Below are 10,371 nucleotides of genomic sequence, written 5' to 3'. Positions count from 1 at the left end.
ATGACGTCATGCACCGAACCACACGTCACGCATGCGCCAGAGTTCAAAGTTGAACTACACGGGGCGGTTCGCGGGAAACGTCCCAAAAACAAATCGCTTCGGAAGATCAAGTTTTTCAACCTGGCTGTCCAAACGAACATAATTCCCTCACGCGGTCGTTTTCTAAGTATTATAAACATCGCTTTTAAAGTATTCGTGCTAACAGCTTTTAAGCTAGTTGAGCGGCTTCTGACCGCGTGTTAGCAAGTAATTGTCAGCGAAGCTCTCAACGGAGTTTTTGGGACGGTTGTGAATACTGTCTTGAAGTGAGCGAAATGGCAGAAAGGCCAGAAGATCTCAACCTTCCCAACGCGGTCATCACTCGGATCATCAAGGAGGCGGTGAGTACAAAAACATTTCAGTAGTCCACTTACATTTCGAACAAATTCATTAATGTCTCTCCTTGAGTGTATGCACTTTTTCCAAGTAATCGAAAAGTGAAGTGTCTTCTTGTAGTTTTAGTAACAGTACTTGCTTTTCATGTAAAGTAATGCAATTTACAGTACGTCGGTGCGTTTGTAATTGTTCTTGCTCAATTCACGGCTAATTAACGCTAGGCGGCGAGTTGCCGGTGTTGTGCCAAGGTTTTTACGCCCGTAAAAACAAACAAACCAAAACAAAACAAAAAACAACTACATCACCGACAAAACTTGACGAATAAATAAAATAACCACTAAAATAAACAATAAATAAACACTAAGTTTAATATCGTTTTAAATTAACGCCAAACTAAATACACGTAACAGTAAACAAGAAAATGTCACTTACTATAAGAAATAATAAATCTGTATGATTTTGTTAGTTATAGTTGTTGAGCGCGCATTGTAGGCATTATAAATTTTAATGCATCAAATTTTGTCCTAAAACTTTGAGTGAGTCTTGCTCCAAATATGGACACTATTTTGGACATAATGACCGTATCCCAACTGCTTAGAGGGATTTTTTTTCTGTTTTAAAGTGCATTTTAAAGTACAGCCAAATGACAAAATATTACTGATTTGGTTTCAAATACTTATTGGCATTAGTTATGTCATTGCTGTCGCATAATTTTAACGCAACGGAAATACGTCAGTTTGTGGGACTTTTTTTTTTTTTTTATCTTTCTGTTAGAAATCATAAGGTAGATGTGGTTATTGTGTGTTATGGTTATATGCCAATAATAAAACCATTCTTACTGTTATTGCCTTTCTGTAAAGTTCTCTGTGACAGCTCAGGCTGTTTGAAAGCGTTATATGAATAAAGTTGACTTGTTTAAAGCATTGACATTTTCTTTTATATATTTTTATCTTGTCTTATTTTCACAAGGCTTGGGAGATGTCCAGAAATGGACAAAAAAAGAAAATCTAGCGTAATTCTGTCTCTCCAAATTATTCATAAGAACAGAATTTTAAAATTATCTGTCCTCATCTACGTTGAACTCGAGAACACAAATGGCCATTCTGACAACTTCTGACCTACTGCCACTGTTCTTTTTGCAGGAAGACGCTGTGGTCCTTGTGTAAATAAATATTATATGCCAGCTTGTGTAGTCCTGAACATGTTTGTTGCTTTGAGATAACTCCCCCGCACCGTTTGTTTTCAACAGCTCCCAGATGGGGTGAATGTGTCAAAAGAAGCACGGAGAGCAATATCACAAGCTGCCAGTGTGTTTGTGTTGTATACAACATCTTGGTAAGAGGACAGACAATCGTTCACAAAATTTTGTTAGATTCCAGTTAATGTCAAGTGTGCAAACAGCAACTTTCCATTTTGCTTGAATTTACATTGAATTTATTTTACATTTAAAACAGCAGCTTCAAAATCTTTTTTTTTTTTTTTTTATGGCTGAGGAGAATAACATCACTGCCATTTACCATGACAACCATCGTCTTCATTATGAGACTGGTCAATAGACATCCTGTTCCACAAGCTCTTTTTGATTGTTTGCTCACATTGCAAACTGAATCTCTTTCATCATCAAAAGGGGCTGATGACCCCAAGATGTGCTCTACGACCACAAGATATTTACATCCACTTGTGTTAAAAAATGGTCTTTATTTTCTTTGTTGGTTTTTTTTTTTATGTTACAGTGCAAACAACTTTGCCATGAAAGCCAAGCGAAAAACTCTAAATGCAGGTGACGTATTAGCTGCAATGGAGGAAATGGAGTTTGAGAGGTTTATGGAGCCTCTCCGAGAAGCTTTGGAAGGTCAGTAACTATTTTGTGGATAATAAATCATTCAAATATCTGACATTGTTTTGCAAGACAAGCATTGTTCTTTAAACCTCGTTAAATCCAGAGTCAAGCTTGTGGTATCAGCATAGTTTGTATAATTTGTACAAGGTGAAAATATATATATCGATACTTGTGGAATTTAATGCCATTGTCATTTGATGCCGTTTGTGTCCATTAACAGTGTATAAGAAGGGCCAAAAGGGAAAGAAAGAGGTGTCCGAGCAGAAGCGCAAAGATAAAGAAAAGAAGACAGACTCTGAAAATGATAAGAGCCGAGAGGAGGAAGAGGAGGAGGAACACATGGAGGAAGAACCTGAAGCAGAGAACGAGGTGGAGGAAGAGGAGGTGGAAAACTGAGAATCATTTCCCACTGTCCGAAGCGCTGTTTAAATGATAAAATGCACTGTCAGCCGCTATGAGGTGATCTCAGTAGAAAGTGGTTGGTTTGTTGAAGGGGTTTGTTTCTTTTTGACTCCTATCTTCTGAAGTCCAAATGTTAAAAAGAAAGCACAAGATACTTTTGAGTCTCTGTCCTCCATGTTGCCGTTTTTGGGCATGTGACAAAATGGAACACACCCCGACTAGCTGGTATTGACCTTTTTACTTGTTAATATACATCTTGGATCAACAAACTTGACAAAGGCGGTTCAATATTCTCCGTCTTGCAGATAAAAAACACATGGCTATATACTTTTATAGTCAAATCTACTGTACAATTGATGTGAGCTGCACAGGGACAGTTAAAAAAAAAAAAAAGTGAAGTTGATTCTATTGATACAGATGATGAGCAAGGGAACAGAGTTGTGCATTTATTGTCTGTTTAATGACAGTTAAGAGATTTTGTTTATAGCAAGGTCTTAATTTCTGCTGAAAATTTGACATGTCAATGTCAGAGATACCGTGCATCATGGGGTGCATTAGTTACAAATAAAACCATACATTTACAAAAGGAAATTTTTCAAACTGCATTGGGCTGCACTGGTGACCTGTTCTTAAAATAAAAACATTTGGTATAATTTTCATGAACAAATGAAATTTTCAATAAATATTTTTACTTAACTCCAAATGTGTAGTAGTATACGAGTTTTATGGTTTGTTTCAAGAAAGCCTTGTTGGTTGGCGTTTCCTGACCTTGTTTAGTTGAAGTACAGATTTTACATTACAGCATATTTCATGGACAAAAATGTCAGAAAAAGCGTACACTGAACACAGCTGGTTGAAACTGGAAGGGCATGGGAAGAAATTAACAGTATGACAGTTCCAGGTTGTTTGTACCATTCCGAGCATGGCTCCACTCCCATCCACGTGGCAGGGACCCAGTGGGGCCAGCATAGTGTTGTAGTGGAGCTCAGAGCACTCAAACTAGACAAACGAACTGGAATTTATGGTATCTCGCGTGCAAGCTTCACGCAAATAGGTCATAACCTGTCACCAATAGGTGGCAGTGTGCAGGCATCAAAATGTAACTAACCGCTCGTTCCTTCGCAGTTGAAAAGTCGAATTTTGTGTAAAGAAAAAAAAAAGCCAGTGAAACGTCTGAAGTGATAAATGCACTGAATCATGAAAAGGAAAAGCTCCATATGGCCTTTTGCAACTTGTAGGAGCCTTGCCATCTTATTTGCATAGAAACAAGGCAATTGTCAAAGTTTAGGTCTGCTGCCACAAGAGTCATTTGCACAACAGGAGAGTAGCTTCATGTCAACCTAGTAAAATGACATCGCACCGAACTGAACAGGAATGTGGCCGCATGGGGGTAAGGGGGATCCATCGTCCCGTCAGGAATCTGTAGCCCTATTTGAAACCCTCAAACACTTCATTTGCTATTGTAAAATAATTTAAGACTTTCCAGCCCAGGACAGGGAGGAGAAAAAAATAATTCAGGACCATGCCTGTGCAGTAGGGAGGAGTACAGCCCATCATTGCTGCTGTCCAAATTATATGCAATTTGCCGTCTAGAACACCTGTCCTCACTGAAATTGCAATTGTTCTTGCAAGGCTGCAGCAACCCACGCCCTTCCCTAGATTCTTTTTAAAACTGTGCCAATTTACAGGTTAGTTCACATGTAATGTGTTCAAAAAGTTCTGTCAACATGTGTTAAATGTAAAACAAAAGTGAAATAGTTTCAATGAGACTGGACAATTGTGAAAGTGCAAAAATAAAGCTAAAGTGATTCCATTTGTAACATTTTATTACTCAGATGGGCACTCAATTTTGCCACTGTTGATGTCCTCAATGACATCATGAGGAGGACGACCATCGATGGTGCAGCCAACAGACTGAGCGGTACCCAGAATCTCCTTGATGGTTCCTGACAAACAACAAATCCATTTAACAGAAAAAAAAAAAACAAAAAAAAAAACCAAGCAGTCACCACATCACAGTTCTATGAACCCAGATAACTTTGGTGTTGAGAGGAACATAAATAAATAGGATAAACAGTGTTCCAGACTTTTCGGCACAGAGTTGTCCATTAGATTGGACAACTCTGTTTCCTAAAGCCGGGTCAATCTGAGCCCCCACTGGATTATACTCAGTCACTCTGACAGACAGGCATAGTGGCGGGAGGCTAAATAACCAATAGTGATACAGGGCCTATAAGTGTGACATATTCTACTGATTGTACCATTTGCAAATTGAAGGTGTTAAAAGCAAACATACATAATACATTTCGCAGAATAATATAATGCAGGGAGATAGTGGCAGATGGCAGAGATTTTTTCTCTGACTTCACAACTTGTTTGAGGGGCGTTCCAGTGCACTTTCCCTGGTCAGAAAGCTTAAACTGCTACATTTCTGGAAGGCAGCACTAGTATACTGTACACTCACACAGCCTAGCCAAATGTGACTCTTACCTGACAGCTCCCTTGCAATGGAACGATGACGCATGACCCGAGCAACACCCACAATGTCATCGAAGGTCACACTTCCACTGTGCTTGACTGGGAAATAAAAAATAAAAAAATTAAGAGGACATAATGATTGGAGGGATGAAAATTGCATAAAACTCCCCCCTCCACTATTTAGTTGGCTACTTCACTATTAAGTACATCTCTAGTGTGGTATCCATCTCCAAAATGGTGTCAGTAACAGTCATTAGTATCCCTGTAGTGTAGGGTGAACAGAAGTCACTTACTGTTCTTGACCTTCTTCCTGTCACGAGGGGGCTCCTTCAGAGCTTTGATGATGAGTGCAGAGGCAGAAGGAACCACCTCAATCTAGAAAGACAGGATTAAGACCATGGTCTCAGTTCCACTTGAACCCTCCCGATATAATAGGATGTTACGTCATGATCAACTGAAACAAGAGTGGGAGCCAAGAGAGTCCCCAATTAAAAACCCCCAAAACACAATAGATTATGTCTGTACCGCTGCCTGTCTGTTCTGGATAGTCAGCTTCACGGTGATCCTCAGACCCTTCCAGTCACCGGTGGCTTTGGCAATGTCATCACCAACTTTCTTGGGGGACTGCAAGAGAAGAAAAGGGCTCAATTTCTCCAATGGAAACAAATAACCAATCCGATCTCAGCAATGGGGCTTTTCAGATGAAGTGTTCCAGACTTTTCGGCACAGGGTTGACCATTAGTTTGGGCAGCTCTGTTTCCTAAAGTCGGGTCACTCTAGGCTTCCACTGGATTACACCAAGTCACTCTGACCGGCATAGTGGCGGGAGGCCGCTTGGTTTTTGTGTAAACCCTTGTAAAATACTCACCAGACCCAAGGGCCCAATCTTGGGGGCCAAGGCTGATGTGGCGCCAACCTCACCTCCTGTGCACCTCATGTACACTGCAAGACAAATCAACATTGGGAATATAAACAAATTTTACAAATGATAATCTTAGTGCAAATTAGACTATTGACTTAACAGGCTAGCCAGGCAAAAGTCTAAATCTTTAGTAAGGCAAGAGTTATCTTTCAGTTTGTATTTACACATTTATTACTTCACAATTTAAAATATAATCACATGGCTTAACTGTGTGGCGTTCATTTAAGTGAATAAAAATTGTCACAAATGGTGTCATATCTGTGCTAAAAAGCCTCCTGCCTTGAAAAGATTACAACGCACATAATCTTAAACAGAAACTTATTCTGAGTTAACCGTTTGAATTTTCGCTTAGAAGTCCTTACAACTGTAAAGCGTAAATTTATCAGAACTTGGGACAGTTAAAAAACAAAAAAAACAAAAAACACATCCAAACAACCAAACATGCCATAAAATAGACGAGCAAATGTGGCGTCATTGCGTCGCCATTATAGCAAAGCAGCTAACAGTTAGCCGCTACCAGTTTAGCCCACGTGGCTAAACACGAGTGGCGCTTCGGTTGGGTCACAACGTATAACATGTAAACGCAACTAAAATCACAAAATAAAATAGTCTACAAGTACACCGATATCTGTGACAGCTCGAGTCACAATATTACCATTGTAAAAGCGGCGTGGGGAGGTCGACAAGAATGCGACTCCATCTTGGTTGTCACATTGTGTCTGCTTTAAGTACCGTTTGGCAGGATAAACGTACCAACTTTAATCTCGCCGGGGTCGAATTTGGGAGGCATGTTGATGTCGAGGGTGAGCTCAGTTCAGCTTGATTGGTGAGGGTGTCGGATGAACCCGGTTCGGGACGACCGATTACTGTTGCACCTTCACCGTGAAAGAGAGAAAAAGGGAAAGCAAGGGGGCGATCGCCTTATATGAGTGCACCAAATGTCGCGAGACGTGGCGTCAGTCGCGTGTAGGCGGAGCAACAAAGCTCTTGGACGTTGGTTTGCTGCGGATCGAAATGAATGAGTGACAAATTGACAATATAAAATGTATATATAAAAAAAAAAGTGTACGATTCTTAACAATTTCAAACGGCCCATTTTTCTTTTCTGGGAAATACATGATATGCGCCCTGTGCAACACATGTACACGGGCACACCATGACCCCGCCTTGAGCGGTTTGGCCAGTTGCTTGAGATACGTAACCGCGTCTGCCATATTGAATGTGTCGCCTTTGCCCACTAAACTAATGCAAGTCAAAGGTCTGATCTTCATAAAGTGCCTTTCTCCAAAGTGCACAAAGTAATGCCCCTCAAAAACCCGTAAACACAAAGGTAGGCACAAGGCAGCACACAAACTTTCAAAATTCAATAATCAAAGATAGTAATGTAATTTTTAATTTACAAATTATAAATGTTGAGGAGGGCGGCGCGGTAGCTGACTGGTTAGCACGTCCGCTTCCCAGTTCTGAGGACTCGGGTTCGAGTCCAGGCTCGGACCTTCCTGGGTGGAGTTTGCATGTTCTCCTCGTGCCTGCGTGGGTCTTCTCTGGGAACTCCGGTCTCCTCCCACATTCCAAAGACATGCATTGCAGGTTAATTGGGCACTCCGATTTGTCCCGAGGTGTGCTTGTAAGTGTGGATGGTTGTTTGTCTCTGTGTGCCCTGCGATTGGCTGGCAAACAGTCCAGGGTGTCCCCCGCCTACTGCCCAGAGCCAGCTGAGATAGGCTCCAGCGCCCCCCACGACCCTTGTGAGGAATAAGCGGTCAAGAAAATGGATGGATGGATACATGTTGCTCCTGATGCCGTGACATCAGTAGTCAAACTGTAAAGCACTTTGAGGGCCTTGCAAGGAGGAAAAGTGCAATATAAATGAAGTACCATTTACCAGAGTAAAGTGTAGTTTGAGTTAAAGTTTTAACACTGACACTAATGCAATCCACACACAATAAACAAGTGTTTACACACCAGAGTTCAGTGTAGCTTGACAGAATTAAATGTATAACACTGACACGAGTGTAGAGTACTTTCAACACTACAGAGTGTTTACCCATGTCAATTTTTTAACACTATACATTGTTGGAGTAAAACTGGTTAAGTGTGAAAAAAAGTAACACTTTGAAAAGTGTCAGATTTACTTATTGGTGTGGACACATGTAAACACTTTTCTAGTGTTAGATTAACACTGAGAGTGTTAAATCTATCTGGCGATTTTGTTGCGTACAGACTATAAGAAATATTTTTTATGCAACTGACATCAGACAGATTACTGAAGGTAAAAGACTAATAACTGTTTGGAGGTTTTACCACAGGTATTCACAGTATTATGCACATGTGCCTGCGTGCGTGTGTGCACGTGCGTGCGTGCAGGCGCGTGCGCTAAATGGCTGAACATCCTCTGTAGCAGGATAATGGGCCTCTTGCTCATCAAGTGTCCCCGTGGAAGCGCAACGCAGAATTGGGATTGCAGTGTTCAAAACTGCATGGAGCTGCACTCGGTCGTCATACTTGTGTAGAATGATATGCAGAAAAAAAAGGTGCTTTCATTCTTGAATATGTCTTTGACTCAGTGCTGCTCCACAGGAATAGAAACAGAACACAAGAGGAAGTAAGTGGGTGAGAAGCAGAGATCATCACTGTGGAGCTTTTTAATATGCACCATGAAAATCAGTGGTCAGAAATTCACATCACATCACAGTGTTGTAAAAACAATATTTCATGTCTATTTTCAAAGATATTGATGGGAAATGTCACATTTGCATAAGCCTGGTATCACGTATTTTTAAGCTCTGATTAATAATAGCTCTCTTATGTGTGCACATACACAAGCACACATCTACGATTATTGCCTACAGTAGTGGAGCAGGTTTGATAGACGTTTGTGTATTTTCTTTGTTTTCAGGATAACCTTAAATGGATTAACTTGAATGTGAAAAATGTAATTATCGTAGCTGTTCCTCAGCTGTACGTAGCTGACACAGATTGTGCTGTATTTCTCTCCCACATAACAGATGCAGCTCATCAGTCTGGATGCTTCAGGCTTCTCCACATTTATTCTTTTATTTTGAGTCCAAACAGTAGTTTAACATTTTTATCTCTGTTTTTGTGAGGATAATGATAAAATTGCTCTGATCTGTAGAATCTGTATTAAAGAGAACAATGAAAACTACTATTACTATTACTAGTCAAGGCAAGTTTATTTGTGTAGCACAAAGACAACACATAATCATCAATAAACACAGTAGTTACTACGATTACTACTATTCGTAGTAGTAGTAAATGGCACACTATAACAAACTAGATAACAAATGAGACATACATGATATGCAGTATTTCAGTAATGCAGAGGAGAAGGCATCATGTGATGCAATTAAATTTACATCCCAGCTTTTACTTTGTGCTTGAGGAAGATGGAGGGGAGGTGTGAGTCTTTCTCTTTGCATAAACTGGGAGTGTGAAGCAGAGCCAGTGAGTCAGTGTTGATATTGTGCACTTTGACGGCTTATTTATCTTTCTTCCAAAGCAAAGATGTTATGCTCGGGAGCTCTTGATGATAAAGATTGGAAGAAAATGGTTTGGGCTGTAGTCCTAAAATAACCTAAAGTCAATCTGCTGATCAATTATTGCAAATTGATCAAGTGGCCCAGACTCATTTGGCTGTGATTGAGCTCACGAGAAGGAAGTCAATGTTCCAAGTTTTAATCTTCACCTCATTTTGTGCAATCTCTGGCCATGAAATCTCAAAGGATTGCAAGCATAATTTTCTTGGCCATTTAAGGTAATGCCAGTGAATTTCGATGTTTATAGACATCTGTAAATCTTTGGATTCACACTTATTTTATTTGTCAACTAGAACAGTCAGAATGGCATTTTCCTGTGTGTTACAATTGCTAAATACTTCACATAGATTCGTTAGACTTGTTTTTACATGAAATGCAAAATATTATTTATGTCATATGTAGCATACACTATATGCAATATGACAAAGATTTAAGATCATCCATCCATCCATCCATCCATCCATCCATCCATCCATCCATCCATCCATTTTCTTAACCGCTTGCTCCTCGCAAGGGTCGCGGGGGTGCTGGAGCCTATCCCAGCTGGCTTCGGGCAGTAGGCGGGGTACAACCTGAACTGGTTGCCAGCCAATTGCCGATTTAAGATTATTATATATTATTAAGTGCTCTACTTTTATGTCGACTTAACGTATTAAAAATGTTGGCAAACTAAGAAGTAAAGTTGTTAATGGCAACATAAATTATGAGATGTTGATGGACAAATGACAGCAAATAATTACATGCTTTTGATGAGACAAATGAGGATGATGTCATTGTCATTTTGAATGAAAACATGC

General features: G+C 40.1%; 2 protein-coding genes and 2 non-coding genes across 5 annotated transcripts; 1 reads left to right on the top strand and 3 right to left on the bottom strand.

The window, feature by feature from the left end:
• Positions 1 to 5: 5 nt before the first annotated feature.
• Positions 6 to 4,437, top strand: pole3 (polymerase (DNA directed), epsilon 3 (p17 subunit)). Its single transcript, XM_077519239.1, has 4 exons — positions 6 to 380; positions 1,625 to 1,710; positions 2,109 to 2,227; positions 2,436 to 4,437. The coding sequence occupies exons 1-4, from the start codon at positions 315 to 317 to the stop codon at positions 2,609 to 2,611; spliced, it is 447 nt and encodes a 148-aa protein (XP_077375365.1). The 5' UTR covers positions 6 to 314; the 3' UTR covers positions 2,612 to 4,437.
• Positions 4,426 to 6,944, bottom strand: rpl12 (ribosomal protein L12). 2 transcript variants are annotated; one of them, XM_077519237.1, is made up of 6 exons: positions 6,771 to 6,944; positions 5,964 to 6,037; positions 5,621 to 5,719; positions 5,389 to 5,470; positions 5,108 to 5,194; positions 4,426 to 4,563 (listed from the first exon to the last, which is right to left on the bottom strand). In XM_077519237.1, exons 1-6 carry the CDS (start codon positions 6,805 to 6,807, stop codon positions 4,445 to 4,447), a joined length of 498 nt encoding a protein of 165 aa, XP_077375363.1. In that variant the 5' UTR covers positions 6,808 to 6,944; the 3' UTR covers positions 4,426 to 4,444. The 2 variants fall into 2 exon arrangements, with proteins under 2 accessions (XP_077375363.1, XP_077375364.1); XM_077519238.1 differs by having other exon boundaries at positions 6,673 to 6,924.
• LOC144018232 (small nucleolar RNA SNORA65) lies at positions 4,692 to 4,818 on the bottom strand. The gene has a single exon (XR_013283372.1). It is a non-coding gene; the product is annotated as a small nucleolar RNA SNORA65 (small nucleolar RNA).
• On the bottom strand, positions 5,800 to 5,922 carry LOC144018233 (small nucleolar RNA SNORA65). The gene has a single exon (XR_013283373.1). It is a non-coding gene; the product is annotated as a small nucleolar RNA SNORA65 (small nucleolar RNA).
• Positions 6,945 to 10,371: the final 3,427 nt, after the last annotated feature.

The sequence above is a fragment of the Festucalex cinctus genome, chromosome 4, assembly GCF_051991245.1.
Source record: "Festucalex cinctus isolate MCC-2025b chromosome 4, RoL_Fcin_1.0, whole genome shotgun sequence".
NCBI classification, from domain to species: domain Eukaryota; kingdom Metazoa; phylum Chordata; class Actinopteri; order Syngnathiformes; family Syngnathidae; genus Festucalex; species Festucalex cinctus.
This window is presented reverse-complemented; position numbering and strand designations above follow the sequence as displayed.

Bases quoted from the DNA above. Each gene is read 5' to 3' on its own strand.
- pole3 (XM_077519239.1), top strand. From the start codon at position 315: ATGGCAGAAAGGCCAGAAGATCTCAACCTTCCCAACGCGGTCATCACT. The intron at 381-1,624 runs GTGAGTACAAAA...TGTTTTCAACAG, and splicing joins CTCGGATCATCAAGGAGGCG to CTCCCAGATGGGGTGAATGT. The intron at 2,228-2,435 runs GTCAGTAACTAT...GTCCATTAACAG, and splicing joins TCTCCGAGAAGCTTTGGAAG to TGTATAAGAAGGGCCAAAAG.
- rpl12 (XM_077519237.1), bottom strand. From the start codon at position 6,807: ATGCCTCCCAAATTCGACCCCGGCGAGATTAAAGTTG. The intron at 6,038-6,770 runs GTACGTTTATCC...TTTGTCTTGCAG, and splicing joins CCCCGGCGAGATTAAAGTTG to TGTACATGAGGTGCACAGGA. The intron at 5,195-5,388 runs GTAAGTGACTTC...TTTATTTCCCAG, and splicing joins CAGGAAGAAGGTCAAGAACA to TCAAGCACAGTGGAAGTGTG.